General features: G+C 39.7%; 1 protein-coding gene across 4 annotated transcripts in view; it reads right to left on the reverse strand.

Annotated features, from left to right (window-relative positions):
• rad50 (RAD50 homolog, double strand break repair protein) overlaps window positions 1-19,614 on the reverse strand; it is a 73,117-nt gene that overhangs the window by 39,562 nt on the left and 13,941 nt on the right. For all 4 annotated transcript variants that reach the window (XR_007192533.1, XM_048235448.1, XM_048235461.1 and 1 more), the window contains exons 13-17: window positions 19,134-19,309; window positions 18,339-18,582; window positions 14,513-14,702; window positions 6,133-6,259; window positions 3,547-3,740 (exon numbers count right to left, since the gene is read on the reverse strand). Coding sequence is in view for 3 of the 4 variants with exons in the window: in XM_048235448.1 (XP_048091405.1) it covers window positions 3,547-3,740; window positions 6,133-6,259; window positions 14,513-14,702; window positions 18,339-18,582; window positions 19,134-19,309 (931 nt within the window). In the remaining variant the exon portion in view is untranslated. The remainder of the gene's footprint in view (window positions 1-3,546; window positions 3,741-6,132; window positions 6,260-14,512; window positions 14,703-18,338; window positions 18,583-19,133; window positions 19,310-19,614) is intronic.

A 19,614-nucleotide genomic window follows, 5' to 3' on the forward strand; every position in this document is an offset into this window, starting at 1 on the left:
AAAAATAATAAATCACAGGCGGCATCCAAAAACATTCAGATGGGCTATCCATCCCATAGCCTACAGACTTACTGTAGGCCTAACCTATGCCTATAAATAATTTCTTATCAAAAATATTTCTAGATACGTGCTAAACTCCTTACCTGGTTTTATCTATATGGAGATCTTCAAAGGCTTGCGCTATAATTCCAACCCTGTTTATAAACGAACCTGTCTGTTGCTGACAAGGCCTATCTCAAATTTCCCGTTTAACTCTTCTACATAGAATAGGCTATAATTGCTAAACATTTTCAATCCCACTTTAAAAACGACAAAGCGTGGACAGGCAAAATAGGCTATTACGCATAGGCTACAAACAATTTCCAAATCAGTTTCAGTAGCCTACGCTATGAGCTGGCCTAAGATCCGAAGTGGCAGACGGATAGGTTACATTACAACAGCAAGACAAAATATACCCATTTGGACCAAAGGTCCATTTATTTGTTTTTTCAAACTGCAGAAATCAAATCATTAGGCTGTTCGCCTACAATCAAACGACTAGAACACTTAGGATATGCTTTTGTGAAATTTTATAAAATATATAGAGAACGAAAAAAAAAACGTTATTAACCGGTTTTGTGGATTTCAGAATAACGTTTCTGTTACGGAACAGTTGAAGACCATTTTGTTTTTGTTTTCGTTCCTTGAACCGGTTCGGAGCCCTGCTGTACACCCCTGAACTTTCCGTAAACTTAAGGTGAAAAGTTCGTACCCTTGCAGCAATATTGCTGACTTGCGAAGATAAGAGCGAACAACGATCCTTTCATAACGCCATCTGTGGGTTCGGGGTAGTGCTGTGTCAGCATTTTGGAGGGGTATAAGTAAGAGAGTTCTACCTTTGTTCGGGAGTGCCTTCTCGAGATACACTCATGGTTTATTGCTGTTGGTATTGCTGCTAGCATCAATAAATCAATTTTTGCATCTAATTCTGCCTGCTTGAAAGCTCCTTTTTGCTTTAGCATAAGTGTTATTGTTGATTTTTTCTTGAAGTCGTGAGATCAATTTTCTACTTATCTACTGGCCGATTTGATGACCTTCCACCATGACATATTCTCTGTGTAAATTCATGCACCGAACCGTGACGCCCGTACCGTTTCGGTTCAATACGAATACATGTACCGTTACACCCCTAATATATATATATATAATATATATAATTTTTAAAAACTTAATCTTTCATTATTCTACATTCATTAGATATAAAGTGAAATATTTCAAGCCATTTTTTGTTTTAATCTTGATGATTACGGCTTACAGCTATAAGTCTGTGTGTGTGTGGATGTGTGTGCGTGTGTCTGTGCATGTGGATGTGTGTGTGTGTGTCTGTGCGTGTGGATGTAAGTGTGTGTGCATACATGCGTGTGTGTGTGCGCGAGTGTGTTTATTAGGGCTGTCACTTTTTATTTGATATTCGAATATGCATTCGAACATGGCGTGAAATATCCGTAGTCAAACTATAAATAAACTTTTTGATTTTTAGTGCCATGTGTAGCACATTTTTACAGTCTATGATTAGCTTGTTTTTTATTTTATTGTTTACCATCTCATCCAGTAGCAGGTGCTCTAAACGTATTGTAGCGTTGGCCCATGACCAAATCAGGCTATCAGGCTAATAATAGCCAATAGCCAGTAGCCACAACAATGACTGGAGCCAGAGCCCTCAATAGCCGCACAGAACGGCCAGCCTGAGCGGACAATTACGTCTAAAACTCATTTTTACCCCAATTACCCCAACTCATCTAAAAAGTGGTGACTGGAAATACTTGGGGTTTCTACATCGTAGATGGTAAAGTAACCGTTAAAGATAATGTAGTTTGCCGACTCTGCAAAAAAGAGTTTTAGGTTTGGTTTGGGATTTAATTTACTTTTGGACTGTTTTATTATTTAGCTAAATGTTGAGACTGATAGGCACTTAAATCTAAGGGGTCTTTGATGGTTCACTGTGAAGTTTCATGTAGTTGAAAAAGTGTCAGAATTTCCAGCTGTTTATTGCGAGACAAGGCAGCCGCTTTCACTCATTCATTTGAACGTGCGCTGTGCTCTAATGGGAACCTCATTGCATAGCCAAGTAACCTAAATTAAAGTTATTTTTTAATTATGCATGGTTTACTTTTTATTAAATTCGTAGCCTGGAATGCCTTGCTGCAACAATTAAATGTGGCACTGCTTCAGCCTTTGGTAAGCTCAAACGGCGGCGCTAGCGACGGGTAGCTTGAGAGTGACGTTTTGGAGACCCCTGGTTTATAATGAGACAAGGGATACAACAAATACTCACTTCTCTCAACATTGACGCGCTCCGAACATGTGTTCTCCACCGCGGGGAACATAATCAATAAAAAAAGAAAAAAAAGAGCCGCACTTGGTCCTGATCAAGTTGATAGATTGGTGTTTCTAGCGAACAATATTAAGAAATGCTACCGGCCATGCTCCTGCAAGTTGTCAGGTTATTGTTTGTGCCGTGCTGTTCCGATTCTGTTTTTTTTCCCCATGCATAATGGCACTACACATTTGAATCTCTGTTACGGTGTTTTTTTTTTTTTTTTTAAGGGGTTGTAGATATTGAAATTATTAATATTTGATATCCGTTCAAATTAGATTTTTCTCAAAAGTGACAGCCCTAGTGTTTATGTGTGTGTGTGTCAGTGTGTTTGCAAGAGTGTGTGAGACCGTATCATCCTCTACCAGCAACCCTTCGCTCAACACCACCATCTACAGGTCGATGGGTGTACAGTCACTTAATGTACACATAAATTCATTTATTTTATAGCCCCCCATGGATGAAATTCCACAAAACTTGGCATAACCCCAGAGGATGTCAGATTAATCATACACATGAAATTTCAGAACCTCTCATCTGATGATGGGGGGGGGGGGGGTGCAAATCACAAATTACTGGTTGTGGGCTAAGTTGATGTGGGCCTTTGAGACCAAAATACCATAAAAATGTTGTCATCCTCGGTGCCACGGTAGTTATTTAGGAAAAACTGCATTTTTTGGGTTTCGGGGGGCCAAGCGCAGGGGGGTCGGGGGTGGGAGTGGCCCCCGGGGACCAAACGAAATTGTTCCGTAAAAGTCTAGTGGGGCTACATGGCCACCAAGTTTCATGTGCCCCAGTGTTTCGTTGTCACGGGAATCGTTTACCAAAAATTCAGGAAGTAGATGACAGGGAAAAAAACAAACTTTGACAATCGCTACATGACCGCTACGCTAGCGGCAGTCATAAATCCCAATCTATATAAATGAATTTTCAATTCTTATTTTAATTTTTAATGTCAAAACTAGGCAAAGGCTATAAAGGCCTGACAGACTTTAAAATGGTTATTTGTTTCAATAAATATTTTTGTTTCCATAACGATTAACAACAAAGTAGACAAATTAAGAAAAAAATGTTGGTTATCGGTAAATTTGTTATTTTATACATTGGTATCTATATTGGCCCAGAATTTCACAATTGGTGCATCCCTAAAAAGTGATGCAATAATAATTCATTTTTTGCTAGTTTCATACCTTTATTTCTCTGGTGAGGGCTTGGACCTCAGTGGTAAACTCCACACACTGATCCTCTAACTGCTTCTGTTTCTGCATGTTGCTGCTGATCTGGAGCTTCTCGGCCCTGACCTCGTTCATGTTGCTCTTCAGTGTGTGGATCTGCTCCTGCTGCTCCTGGATCAGCTTGCGCTTCAGCTCCATCTTACTTGACGCTTTGGCAAAATGGAAAGAAAAAGAGAGAAACTTCAGAAGCTCCATGACGCACTCATCATGGACAAAGTGTACAGCCCCAATTCCGAAAAAGTTGGAATCCTGTGTAAATTGTAAACTAGTTGTACCGCAGAGCGGTACAAAATATGACCACCGCCCAGTCCAGCACATTTTTTCCACAAAAATAAATCACGCTGAAAGGCCTACATGATTCTAACTGTCTCACTAAATTGCATTATCCACACTCAATTCTCACTGGTCTGCTAGACAACAAGTACCAAAACATGATTAGTTCATAGATTTCACATGTAAAATTAATTTTATACAACCCCACCTCCATCTTGCCTGTTCATAATTCTGAGAAATTCTTGAATTGTGTGCATATGGACATATGTTATGTGTGTGTGTGTGTGTGTGTGTGTGTGTGTGTGTGTGTGTGTGCCTGCGTATGTGCCTGTGCATGCAAGCGTACATATGTCTACTGTGTGAGTATGTGTCATACATGTACGTATGATTACTGTGAATGTATGTGTGTGTGTGTATCTGTTTGTGCACATGTGTGCACATGAAATGGGATAACATGACCCCTGGAGGCAAACATCCGGAAAAAAATGGTCATCCTAGTCCCTACAGTTCTCAAGATATTCACAGAGAACTGTGTCTGCCCTACCCTCCTTACGGGGGGTCCAGTCCAGCGGGGGGGCTACAGACCAAAACGAAAAACGACGGTTCCATGCTATCCATGTGGGGTTATATGCCCACCAAGTTTTGTGTACGCCTGTCTTTCAGTGTCCCGGGAATCCTTGTTGGTGTACGTCACTAAATGTACACATACATTATTTTATTGTAAGGCCCCCCATGAACGAAAGTACACAAAACTTGGCATGCATTCGGAGGGTGTCATAATGATCCTACACTTTTAATTTTGTGCAGTTTTGACCTTGTCAGCCAGAGATATTGTGATGAAAACACCTAATTTTTTGCTTTTTTGTGTTTAACTAGGTGGCGCTATACATGAAATGAGTGGTTATGGAATGGGTTGACATGGCCCCTTGAGATCAACATACAAAAAAAGAAAATAGTCCTCCTAAACCCTACGGTTCTCAAGATATTCACAGAAAACCGTGTCTGCCCTACCCTCCTTTCGGGGGGTCCAGTCCAGCGGGGGGGCTACAGATCAAAACGAAAAACAATGGTTCCATGCTATCCATGTGGGGTTACATGCCCACCAAGTTTCGTGTACCCCGGTCTTTCAGTGTCCCGGAATCCTTGGACGGAAATTTGGGCATGCGGGAAAAAAAAAAAAAAAAAAAAAAAAATCTGACTAAACCTTTTTAGACCACTTCGCTGCGCGGCGGTCATAATAAAAACAGAATGCTATGATATACAAATCATGTTAACCCTATATCTAATTGAGTCAAAGATAACATATGAACTGAAGGAGAAAGGTTTTTTGGAAAACAATCGCTCCACCTCTTAATTTAACCCTTAGAACTCCAGCCATTTTTTGCAGGTTTTTGCATTACTATGATTTAATGACTTTATAGAGGTTTTAAGCACAATCTAAGCAATATGATTAAAGTAGTTTAATTTTATTTTAACAAACTATATACAAAAACATGAGCAAAAAACATCAAAATATGTATTTATTTATTTTTAAAGAAATGATTAGCAAAGAACACAAATACGTAGATTCAACTTTTTTTACTAATTAAAATCATACACACACTTATTCTGAAATAAATACCATTGACATTTTTACTACAACTATTATAGTCAGCGAGATATCCCTCCTCAAAGTCATGTTGACACTACTTTCTATAATGCAAGTCAATGGGTGGATTACGGTCTATGGATTGATGGCGCTGCTGCTGATCTAGTTAATCTACCCATCCCTGGTTAGGAAATGACTTCCATACAAACGTCCCATGGTCATTTCAGTTTGCTTCCTGGTTGGTTTGATGGTCAAAAATAACAATAAAACGATGTTTTGTGAGTTTTTTCCCCCGCTATTATATTTTCACAACGTCTTTGACACATTCCGGTCGCGGTAAAAAATGACATGTTTTTAAAATGATAAATGATAACGTTGGTTCTACTCAATTATCTTATTGTAATCCCCGATAGACATCACTGGCACCTCTGGACAACGATGGTAAGTCTATTAAAGTTAGTCATTTCCGAAGGGTGCGTCAGCGGCACGCTGGCATGCCGTAAATAAGGGCCCACTGACTTAGCCAGGTTTAGATAAGAGCATTTCACCAGTCACATAGCCTACTAAAAGAAAGCTACAAATATGCAGAGAAATCAGTCAAAAGCAAAACTAAAAAAATGCTGCGTAAATGTAGATGGTCAGCCACAACGCCAGAGACACGTGTAAACTGCTGGCCTTACTGGTGTCCAGCCGGTGTTGTGTCTCCTGTTTCTCCTGGCTGACCTGCTGCATGGTGCGGCTCAAGTCCACTCCATGCAGCTTGGCAGCGTGCTGAGCTATCTTCCTTTCCACGTCCTTCAGGTCCATCTGTAAGCCAGTAAAATATTTGGAAATACTTAATACTATAATCTAATAACATGCACATACTCCACAAGCAAACAAACATCAGTATATCAAAATCAATCAATTAAAAAAAAAAAAAAACAATAAAAGTACTTTGCTTACAAAATATGCCGAAATAACCCAATTCCTTGATCCTGACAGATAAAAGGGATCTTTTAAGACAAAGGCTCAAAGGGCCCTATGATTTCCATGTTGCAAAAAATGCTGTCGGAATCACATAATTCGTAAACAGTACGTAAACAGTTAGGATTGGGCAATGTCCCCTTAATCGGCATTTGACGATGTGTACAGTACATTGTGATGGACGATGATACTGTCAGTGGGTGGGGGATAGTAAACACTAATTAATTACCATGTGTCCGTACAAAAAATATAAATGTTTAATTTTCTACATAAAAAATATTAAATATTATGTAGCCTATATGGCCTGATGAACGTGGACAGCTAAGAGACATACTGACTAGGCTACCGAAGTTGTGTGGAAGATTTGCTCTAAGAAAATCCTCGTAAAAGATGGATAGACACTTGTGCACCAACCAGTGGAATATTCCACATTGCCAGCCTTCAGTGGGCCTAGCAGAAAAGCTACTTAAGACTATATCACGGTCACTTATCTAAAATCTTAAGTAGCCCAGTCTGTAACCTCACATGCTACGAATCTCATGTTATTAGGCTACTGGCATACCGACTATGAAGGCAGTGGAAAGTGAGAGTTAAGAGGCTGTAATTGCACAGTCCAGGCTAGGAGGACGAAGTAAGCAACTTTTACAAATAACAAATCCCGATTACCACTCTTCTGTTGTCTGGGGCTTTTGCTAAATGCAAATACAAGCCTTACAGTGAAAGACGTATATCTTCTGATCCTATAACGATAACAAAATAAATTGTTTATTTTAACTCGGTGGAGAAGGACGCATTTGGCACTTCAGTGCTGTAGCCTCACAAAAATATTAGAGCTAGAATTTCCAGCTTTGAGATTGTTGGACTTTTATTTTGACAAGTTGACGTTGTTCTGTCTTCCACATTCATAGATAGATAGATAGATAGATAGAATTCATGAAAGGTTTGGTATGAATGTTGAGTCATGTCTCATGAAACAGTCATGAATGCTTTATATGCAGTTTATGACAGCTGCTATGAATGTGTTATGAACTCACCTGTCAAGTAAAGTGTTACCACTACATTTATAGTTTTAATTTAGTGAAACCTTGCCTATTTGTAAGGTTCATCTCTTGTTGTGTTGTTACAATGGAGGCCGCCGTGGTTGGAGAGCATGATTGTGACGTCAAGTCGGGTACATCAGGGCACAAGATTTCCCAACGAGTCTCTGTGCATAAAATCCGATCAGACTTTGCGTTCAAGTCATTTTACCATGGCCAAAAGTCAGGTTTTCCGAATAGCCAACATGTCATTAAAGTGGCATTAAATGCAGAATCGCATGGAATTGGACATTTCATTATGACAGCAGAGAGATGCAGTGCCTATGAAAAGTCTTCAGCACCAGGCTAAAGTTGATTAAAAAGAGGAATAAAAAAAATCATCTTTTGGAAATGGATCTTAATGCCTTAATTAAAAAAATTAGGAAAAATCAAACCTTTAAGGACACCAAATTTCTTTGTGAATTTATAATGTATTATTGTAAATAAATGAATGTTCTTCGTTAAAATACAGGGTGCATAAGTATTCCTACACCTGTTAAACCTATGTTGAATTCCCACAGAGGCAGGCAGATTTTTATTTTTAAAGGCCAGTTATTAAATGGATCCAGGGTACTATACTGTACATCCTGATATAGTTCCCTTGGCTTTTGGAATTAAAATAACATCACATACCCTTTACTTTTAGTGCCTTTCTAAAGAGCGGATACCCTAATCATCACATACCCTTTACCATATCTCACGACTGGCATGGGGTACTTCCCATAAGATCATCTCAATGCAAATCAAACTAGCTATTAGGCTAACTGAAATAAAACCATCCCAATCTCTAGGTATGGTAAAGGGTATGTGATGAAGTGGGGTTATTTTAATTCCAAAGGCCAAGGGAACCCTGTACCCCTAGTATCCTGGATCCATGAATCACTGGCCTTCTGCCTGCTTCTATGGTAATTTAACATAGGGGTATGAATACTTATGTACCCTGTATTTTAATGAAGAACATATATTTATTTACGATACATTATTCATTCACAAAGAAAACTGGTGTCCTTAAAGGTTGGATTTTTCCTAATTTTTTTAATTAAGGCATTAAGATCCATTTCCAAAAGATGATTTTTTTTATCCCTCTTTTTAGTCAACTTTAGCATGGGGCTGAAGACTTTTTATATGCACTGTACAGTATATTCCATGTCACTATGGGAAAAATTCTTACTTTTAACCTCCTGCGTTTGGTTGTTTTTAAAAATGTTTAATTATAAATTTCACTTTAAGATTAATCTGAAAAGCAATGCCACTTTCAGGGGTTATGCATTGCTTTTTAAACAAACACGTAAATAACCCAAATGCTGTATGCAACACGGCGTAATGTCAACTCCTCAAGCTAAAATACAACATTACAACAAGTCTGTCAACTCCTCAAGCTAAAATACAACATTACAAGTCTATCACCTACTGTTTATATATGTTTCTCACCCCAAGAGAAGAAAAACTTTTTATTTTCGATGTTTAAAACATCACGAAACAAAACAAAATCAACTGCTAGTACTGATATCCGGTAAAAACGAAAAAGGCAAAACCAAAAAACTGTATGATGTGTCAAAATGCTTCACTAAGCTGTGCCGTTTATCTTTTGCTGACACATTTAAATTAAATACTAAACAGACTCGGTGCACTGAATAACTTCATCATTAATCTCAGTGTTGTATTTTATGATTTTATGATCAAAGATTATACACAATGAAACACAGAGGGCCTAACAAAATACCAAAGACAGGAGGCGACTTGAAAACCCTCAACGATTGCTCATATAATGACTAATCCTGGTATATTCCCTAAGACAAAGAAAAAAATGCAGACGTGCAGACATGCACATCTCTATCCGGAAAATGTCCCAACTATTAGCCGAGGTTTATACATTGACTTTGCAAAATTTCTTCAGCTATGAGACACAGGGGCAGTTAATATGGTATTAATATGGTTTTCAACTTGCATAAAACACTGTCCTGCGGTTTATATACAATGCGGCTAATACACCGGAAATCTGTCCCTGGATTATACATGCTCTGCCACATGATGTTCAGTTAGTTGCAATCATAACAGTAACAATCAGGCTATTTCATGCACAGGGCAAGCATCTATCTGCTGAAGTCATATCAGATGATCCTCCTAAACATATTAGTCAGCCTAAAAGACACCTAATCTCAAAAATAGCTACAATAGAAAATAACCTTTAAACTCTTGACTCATCTTATCAGCTCTTACTGTGCCCTTTCCAAAATGTCAGAAGTTAATAAGTACAACCCCAAAACAGAAAAAGTTGGGACGTTGTGTAAAATATGAATAAAAAGAGAATCTAATAATCTGCAAATCTCTTAAACTCATATTTAGTTGCAAAAAGAACACAGATATCATATCAAATGTTGAAAATGACAAATTTGACTATTTTGTGGAAAATATATGCTAATTTTGAATTTGATACCAGCAACACGTTTCAAAAAAAGTTGGGACGGGGTAATAAAATGCTGGAAAAGTTGTGTAATGATAAAGAAAAAAAAAGAAGGAAGAATGTTTCACAACTAATTAGGGTAAGCGGCAACACAATTGGGTATGAAAAAGAGCATCCTAGAGAGGCAGGTACTCTTAGAAGTAAAGATGTAGGGGTATTCATCACTATGTGTAAACCTGCGTGCACAAATGATGAAACAATGTCATTTTAATGCTTCTTAACATAAAATTGTGAAGTATTTGGGGAGTTAATCATCTACAGGACATAATATTATTAAAACATTCAGAGAATCCAGAGAAATCTTTGCAATAAGGGAAAAGAGCTGAAAAGCACATTGGATGGCCGTGGTCTTTTGGACCTCAGATGGCACTGCATCAATACCAGACCTGTTAACAGACCTGTCATTGTATGGGCTCAGGAAAATCTCTGATAACCTTTGTCTATGTGCACAGTTTAATATCAATTCAAAAACTGCAACCAACATTGTAACAGGTAAAATTGTATTGAGACATGATACAGAAAATACCACCCTCTTATTTGGGCCTGAGGTTGTTAAAATGGACTAACATGGAAAAGGGTCCTGTGGTTAGACCAATCAAAGTTTGCCATTCTTTTTGGAAATCAAGGACTCATCTGGGCTAAAGAGGAGAGGGCCTATCCAAGTATCCAACCTATCCAACTTGTTTTAGTGTTCACTTCGAAACCCAACATCTATGACGGTGTGGAGGAGCATTAGTGCCAACAGCATGGGCATCTTGCACATTTGGCACAGCACAAATGCTCCCGTCCCAACTGTTTTTGAAACATGTTGCTGGCATCAAATTCAAAATTAACATATACTTTCCATGAAATAGTCCAAATTTTCATTTTCAACATTTGATATGTTGTCTATGTCCTTTATGCTGCTAAATATGGGTTTACGAGACTTGTATATTATGACATTCTGTTTTTATTTGCATTTTACACAACGTCCTAATTTTTTCTGTTTTGGGGTTGTATAAGTATAAGTATATATCCTCTTTTGTGGGGGAAATTTGGTCTCTGCATTTATCCCAATCCGTGAATTAGTGAAACACACTCAGCACACAGTGAACACACAGTGAGGTGAAGCATACACTAATCCCGGCGCAGTGAGCTGCCTGCAACAACAGCGGCGTGAGGGGTTAGGTGCCTTGCTCAAGGGCACTTCAGCCGTGCCTACTGGTCGGGGTTTGAACCGGCAACCCTTCGGTTACAAGTCCGAATCGCTAACCAGTAGGCCACGGCTGCAGCTGAAATGACTCAAAGTCAATAACTGGCATCAAACTCCCTGGAATCTTAGCAAACAAATGGGTGTAATGAGCATGAGGTGATAGCACCTACCCTGGATCCATGAAATAACTGGCATTTAAAAATAAAAATCTGCCTGCTTCTATGGGGATTTAACATAGGGGTATGAATACTTATGCATCCTGTATTTTAATGAAAAACATGTATTGATTTACGATATGTTATTCGTTCACAAAGTAAATTGGTGTCCTTAAGTTGGATTTTTCCTCATTTTTTAAATTATGAATGTGGAACTCATAATGTGGAATGTGGAGTAAAGTGTTACCACGTTCTCTATGATGAGTAGGGTTGGGTATCGTTTGGGTTTTATCCGATACCGGTGCTAAATCGATACTTTTAAAACGGTGCCAGTGCCGAAACGGTGCCTGAACCGGTACTTTGTATTTAAAATGTTTTAAATTAAAATGGTCTAAAGCATGAATTGCTTTTTTTTATTATTGATAAGACAAATTTGAACATGAAATTGAACTGTTATATTCAATTTACTATCAATATCTCATTGCTCCTACGAATAATACATTTAAATGTTAAAACAGCTTGCCATGCATGCACACACAATGGTAAGCTCTGCTTTCAAGTTTACCCAGTGTAGGCGAGTTGCCATAAGGTATGTTAAAACCGCTTGCCATAAAACTGCCAGGTCATGGACAACGGCATTTGCAAGCAAGCTAATCTAACAGGGACTCTACTTTCCAGTTAATTCAGTGTGTTCCCAAATGCTTCAAGAAATGTCATGTCTTAACCCATAACACGCAGTAGTTTTGAACATGTTAGGCTACATGTCGGTGTTGAAGTGTTTAGATTCCCAGCGCTAGCCTAGTAGGCCTTTTAACAGCAACTATGGTTATGTGCCAACACCAGTCAGCTGAGTTTAATTAGCGATAACGTACGGAGATGGTTTCGTAGCCTCTTTGACAGCTCAGTGACATCAGGTTTGTAACCTACATATTTATGTTTTTGCCAGCAAACTTTTAACATGATCTTCATATTCATTGTGATGCTATATGGGCCTTGTGCACATGAAAAATGAATATCATGCTATAACACACTGTGAAACAAAGTTTTCACCTTACAACTTTGCTGATAACATTTCAAATAAATGTCTGTTAGCGCATTAGCAAGAATATTGTGTAACGTATGGGCTAGCCTACTGTTGATGTTGTTTCATAGCCTTTTGCTTGTGTGTAGTTAGGCCCACTGCTAGATTTTGACAGGAGCTCGCGATATCACTTTAAAGTAAGCTACTTTGGGCTCATGCAAGCTGTCAAACACTGTCCACTCGCCTATGTGGTGCACCCCTCTGGTTTATCATATGTTAGCTAACTGTATCTGGATGTGTTGCTATCAGAGCAAGACGTTAGAGATGGCGCATGACATGCAGTGATGCCTCGTATATAAAAAAAAAAAACGCTATTTAAGCACCGACATGAGGCACCGAAATCCACGTCGATGCAGTTACTACCGTTTGCGTTGGCACCGGTGCCATATTAGAACCGTGTTTCGGTGCCCAACCCTAATGATGAATGAAAGGCAGTTTGCAGTAAAGATAACCAAAATGCAAATTTCGTCGCAGGAAAAATTGCGAGCAGCCTATGATAACCAAATGAAATGCTCGGCGGGCCGGATTAAAGTGCGTAGCGGGCCGTAGTTTGCCCACTTAAATCCAAAGCAAGTCCAAATATTGGATGTTGCACTGGTCTTTTTCACCAGCTCCTCCATTTCGCTTTCAGCCATGTTTACTCAAGATATGTTGCAGCCGGTTGCAGCTCATGGCTCTAAATTTTGCGTATTTTGGTATTATTATTACGCATTATCGCGATAGTGCAAAATAATTAAAATCTCTATCGTAGGCCACATATTGTTTATATCGCCCATTATTACTGTAGTTAGCACTAGCAGCCGATGGCTTAGTGCAGGTGCTAATGGAACCAACTGTGCTTGTTGATTACCCCATTTACAACCATCTTGTAAATTACCCCACTAATAATGCCCGGAATGGTACCAAACTTCTACAGTAGTACAAATATGTTCTGTACTCATAAAACAAGGCATTGAAAAGTTTGTAAGTATTTAAATAACACTTCTACTCTCTGCTGCTACCGCTACGTCGAAGCCATTTGGAACACCCAGTTCCAGGAATGCGCTAATATTTTGTTGGTAGTACCAGTTTGTAAAAATTATTAGTTAACACTAAGTTGTAAAAATACAACTGTTAAAAATAGTTAAAAACTTTGGATATATCAAAAAAGGGCTTTTCCCAAGTTACGGAAGTGACGTCCACGCAGCGGTAGCAGCAGAGAGTAGAAGCCATCAGGAAAGTGTGGGCACTCTCCTTGACACAAAAGGGTTCAAAGCAATGGATACTGTTAAAAATATTGGTGTATTAATTGACAGTAATCTAAATTTCAACAGCCACATGAAAGCAATAAATCAGCTTTTCACTACCTCAAAAATATTGCCAAACTTAGAGGGCTGATGTCAAAACATGATTTAGAAAAGCTCATGCATGCATTTATCTCCTGTAGGGTTGATAACTGCAATGGGCTTTTGAAAAAGGCCTTCCTAAAAAGACTATCAAACAGCTTCAGGTGATACGAAATGCAGCAGTTAGGGTTCTCAAGTCCCTGCACTGGCTTCCAGTAAGTCACAGAATTTACTTTAAAGCACTACTGCTTGTTTATAAATCAGCAAATGGAGTAGGACCTAAATACCTATCAGACATGCTTCGGCAGTACACATCTAGACCTCTCAGGTCTCGGGAGAAAAACCTGTTCGTAAAACCTGCTGTTATAAACACGGTGAAGCAGCTTTTTGCTGCTATGTGGTTCAACACATTTGTGGTCCACATTTTTCTTCTCAGATGCCTTCTGCTAACTGCACTGAGTTCTGTATCTGTCTTACAACTATTCCACCTTGTGTCTTTTATGTTTTCTTGTTAATTATTTTTTAAATGATTTTACCGTGTGTTTTACGTTTTCTTTTCATTTTTTTCTTATGATCTTTATTTTTTAAAACTTTTCTTTGACTGTTGCCCTTCTATGTTTTTACCTGCTATTCCTGCTTCCTTTCTGTCACATTGCATGACCTCTAAACTTGACTTGACTTGACTTATTTCCTTTAAAAAAAATGTGCTAAAGTTACTCCTACTGCGTCAGCCTTGTTGTGTGCTCATCTGCTTCCATTTCCTTGGTTTAGTTTAGGTTCCATGTTTAACCTGTCACTTACCAGGTAGCGGTCCATCAGCGAGATGTCGGACTGACATGCCTTGGCTGTGTCCTCTTTGGACATGAGCAGAGACAACTGCGTCTCCTGCTCCTCGATGTCCCCCTTCAGGCGCTCAATGTCCCGGTTGATGCTCTGGAGTTTGTTCCGCAGCGTGGGAAGGTCCTTCTCCTGCAGGTCAGTAATGGTCTCCCTGAGAATACATGGTAATAAATAAATAATATAAATAATAAATACAAGTTGTACAACTTTTAAGGATCCATGAGGAGCCAGCCATTAATAACCTTCCCCAGCAGAATAGGCCGTTTCTGCAAGCAGATTTTGCCACCAAACTAGGGCCCTATGTCTTTGACATATATCTTTGACATGAAACATGTGCATATTTATCAGACAAAAAAAGATACATCTATGTAGACATAAATAGGCTGACTACACAACTCACCAGTATTTTTTACAGCTTGCTATAATGTAGTCTAATTTACTAGAGCCCATTCTGTTTTAACATTACACACAGCGCACATAGTGAAATGCCTAAGGACAGTTTTGCCATCTAGTGGCGACACTGTAATAGGTCCAGGGTATCTACACATTGTTGACTTTTAAGACCTCTAAAGGTAAAAATAACCCTAAAGTGGAGGACAGGAACAGGTTCAATAAGCTGAAAAGAAAAGCAGGTTGCATCATTGGCGCATGCCCAAGTTCTGTGGAGGAAATCCTGGAGCAGAGAGTGATGAAGATGAGGAGTGTGCCGTCAAAGGATGACCACCCCTTGTACAGCATGTTCACTAAAAGTGGTACAGTAGGAGCCACTGGTGGTAGGACCTCTTCCTACCTAGGTGCTCCACAGAGATTCAGGAGGTCCTTTGTTCCTACAGACTTTTTAATAAGAGCTGCTGACTATCATTGCTGTTATGATTTATGTTGCAGAGATTGCTGTGATTATTGTGTCCTTTCAGTGCCTTTGTCAGTGCATATCTATTTATGTGTTGTTGTAGTGCGTGTTTTACTGTGCCTGTGTCTTAAAGCCCGTGTTGCAGGTTAATCACCACTGTCGATTAATCGGTACATAAACCACTCAAGACATGTATACCATTTAAAAATGTCTCCAAATGGTGTTAAATGCCAGTTTCTGTCGTTTTGGTATTAGCGGGGGTTTTCAATGCAATTCGGTATTGACGTAACGTTAGGGGGCTACATGACCAGCACTTCATTCATTTCAATGCATTCCAATGGACATCGCAGTTACACTTTCAACATAAAGTTTGTATATTTAGACTTGGAATTTTATATCACAGCTACCCTATGATCTGCCAAAGGTAATAACGTCTGATCTCAATTTAGTATTTTTTTTCTGATTTTCAGGAGGTCTCGTTTTGAAGGGTATGTTCTACATTCATTCCTACGGGAAACGGTCGCAAACATAAAGTTTTACATATAAAATTATAAAATGTACACTTCGAATTTCGTTACAACATTTATATCACAACTACCCTATGGTCTAACAAAGATAACAACGTTTTCCGATTTTAGTTTATGCAATTTTCTGAATTTGAGAAGTCTTGTTACAAGGCTACATTATGTGCCTATTCAGTTTAATGCATTCCTTATACCAGGGGTTCCCAAACTTCTCCATGACAAGGCCCCCCAAATACCACTAGGTTCTGGCCAAGGACCCCCTTGATGTGTTATTAAACCCATCGACAATACTACGGCAAATGTAAAAATACATTAAGCTAATCCTAATAATTATTTTAGCACACTTCGCGATGGAGCATACAGTGTGTAAAAATTGCATTTGGGGCTTTTTGCTATATGAGAGCTATCACTCTACTATTATTCCCAGTCATTATCATGGAGAATATAATGTTCAGATATGAACAAATTATTATTATAATGGCATTGTATAACAACCCTCATAGTAATAAGTATATTTTACATTTTTCAAATGTATTTATTTGTTGCTTTTATTTTTCCTTCGAACTTGCTAAGGCCCCCCTGGCACCCCCAACGGCCCCCCCAGGCCCCTTTGAAAACCACTGCCTTACAGTATACAACACTTGTCTTTGTTTAGCCTAACGTTAACTGTCAGTGAACAGCACAGAGTGAAAGTCAACATTTTCTTTATATCTAGTGATAGTGATCATGTCGAAAGTGCAGTAGGCATTGCGAAAGCTAAAAAGAAAATTCCCAACAATTTTACGCAACGGAAACAGCTGTTTCAATCGGTTGCTGTGCTGCTGGTGTTTTGCCAAAAAATGAAGGGCAACGCGATAAACCTGTGCGACATGAGAGAGACGAGTAATAAGCCCTAATAACTTGAGGAGTTCGATATGGAAGCACTTCAGGTTTTGGGGTAGGTCAAACTATGGAGAAAGCGGTATGCAAACTGTGCAGTCGTGAGTTCCTATGTAGGCTAGGCGAAATTTGTTTGACATTTCTAATCGTAAACACAGCCACGTTGAAGCCTGCAGTAATGTTTTTACTTATGTTATGGCAGTCCACTCTGCTTATTTTTTTTTCGAGAATGTTGCACTCCTGTTTGTCATTGTGCACCAAACTTCACACCAATAAATCATCAGAAATATTGCTGGCTGGTGCGTATTCAAGTGCCCTCTCTACGTTCCTCCTAATGCCTGTTAGTTGTCCATGGATTGGCCTGTATTTGGCGTTGAAAATGGAAACATCTTTAGACATGGAAAATCGATTTTACAATTGATTCAATGAACACTTATGTCTCAAAAATCGAACAGATTTTTTTTTACAAAAGTGACAGCCCTACTATCTATCTACCTGTCTATATATCTATCTATGCTATCAATATTTATCTATAATCTGCGCTATCTACTGCTGAACACTCCCTTACTCGTCACTCTTTATTCCTCTCTCTCGTTACTCTCAAGGGTCTCAAGGTGGGCTTTGGTCTAGTGTTGACGAACTGACCGATGTATCGGTTAATTCACCCGGTTTGTGTCACTGAGCCGGGAGAATCGAGTGCCAAACGTCAATAAACCGACTCAGTGTTCCGAACGTCATTCGTTTTCACATACAGCGCAACACTGGCTTGATTTAATTGGCTGTGCTCGAGTGTGCTAGTCTTCTGCTACTCTTTCGTTTAGCGCCTCTACTGCACCTCTACTGGAGTGGTAGTATAATCAGTCAAACTATGATGAGCCTGTATGGCTCTGGGCCTCGTAACCGTGGCTGCCACACGAGTCAAACAGCTCGCTAGGTTCTCGGCAAGTTCCAGTAATCAACCGATCACATAAGCCTTTCTAGTGCATAAAGTAGATGATTATGTTCATGGAAATTCATATTGAAGTACATCACACCTACAAATACACATAGTGTTATCTTGGTAGTTACGCTAAATAAATGCTTAGAAGTGAATGACTGTAGGCTGCAGGCTGTCACAAGGAGACTGAATAACCGAATGTAACCGTGCAACCGCTCTGTAGCCTAATCATGTCTTGTTCTCGGCAAGTTTGATTCATTAACCAAGCCTTGTTAGTGCATGATTGTTCATAGCATTTCAATTCATACATTATTGATGAGGAAGTACATCTCATAGGCTACTAACAGCCTACATGCCATGTAATCTTAAAGTTATAAAGTTAAATGTTAGAGAAGTGAATGCTGGCTTAGTAGCATAGTCACGAAGAGAGCGCGCCAGGCTACTAAACGAGACTGTAACCGAGGGTGAGTCTAATGTTATCAAACGGTCTAGGTTCTCGGCAAGTTAACCAAGCCTTATTCTAGTAGGCCACTGCATGGACATCCAACGCCCTCACACACAAGAAACGTGCAGCGGGGGCTGATGGCTCACTCCTACCTGACGGGCTTCAGGGCCATCATATCGTCGCGCCTCCGCTCCTTCCTCCTCAGGTCCTGCTCAGTGTTCCGGAGCTTGTCAGGCACCAGGCGCAGCTTGGACTGCATGTCGTTGATCACCTCCTGCAGGTCACTGTCGGTGGAGAATATGCGCTGGCACACAGGGCAGCAGGGCTCGCCCTCCTCCGGTTGCGTCAGCTGACTGATGAACTGAGTGTACACGGCTGTGGCGCCTGCCAGCATGGCTGTTCCCACACACACACACACACACACACACATCATTAGGCTCATTTGTTTATGTGTAGTATGCACAAGCACACTGTGGAAAATGGGCCTTGCAGTCCACACAGGATGGAGCGACAAGGACTCACTGGCAGCTTGCAGCGAGGCTGTGTAGTCTAAGTATTGAATCGTATTGCAATTTTATTGAATAACTTCTGAAATAAAAATGTGAATTTTGTTTTGAATCTTTCACACACACACACAGATATTAACAAAAAAAAAATGCCAGTGCAGATACATAGACAAAACGGAATATAAGGAGAAGCCTTTTACTTTGTACTTTTAAACACACCCACTCTCTTTTGTGCTCAAGAAAAAGTCTCTCTCTCTCTCACACACACACAGGCAGACAAACACAAACAGGCCAAACGCCACATATACTACACATAGTCCCTTTGTGTGCTTGTTCTACCATTGCCATCTAGTAGTATTACAAACCAGTCACCTATTACCATGCATAGTGCTTATACAGCTTCAGCAGTGCGGTTGCTTTGGGCCAGCAGAGCTGGCGTACCTCTCTGCTTGGAGTTCTTCTCAATGTCCTCCTGGAGTTTGCTCAGGTCCGATTGCAGGTCTTGGCTGCCACATACACTGAAGAGCCTCTCCTCATAACTAGCCAGCTGCTGCTCCTTCTGGCGAATCTCGGCCGCACAGTTGTTCCTGTTCTGCTCTCCCGAGGCCAAGTCCTTACTGCACACACACACACACACACACACACACACATCATGAACACTCAAGCAAGTGAATCCAACACAGTTTCACAATCCTTTCTATAGAAGTTGTCAAGATATTTAATATCATCTCATCTAGGAAACATCAATTCAATTCAAGGGGCGTGGGAAGGTGGGTGCTGGGGGCGCTCCAACAAGCAAACGTTAACACTACCCTGTTTGATTATATTGCTAAATGTTAGGACTGATAAGCACTGAAACCTGGAGGGTATTTGATGGTTCACTATTAAAGGTGCTCTAAGCGATGCCAACATCTAGGCTAAA

The sequence above is a fragment of the Alosa alosa genome, chromosome 2, assembly GCF_017589495.1.
Source record: "Alosa alosa isolate M-15738 ecotype Scorff River chromosome 2, AALO_Geno_1.1, whole genome shotgun sequence".
NCBI classification, from domain to species: Eukaryota; Metazoa; Chordata; class Actinopteri; order Clupeiformes; family Clupeidae; genus Alosa; species Alosa alosa.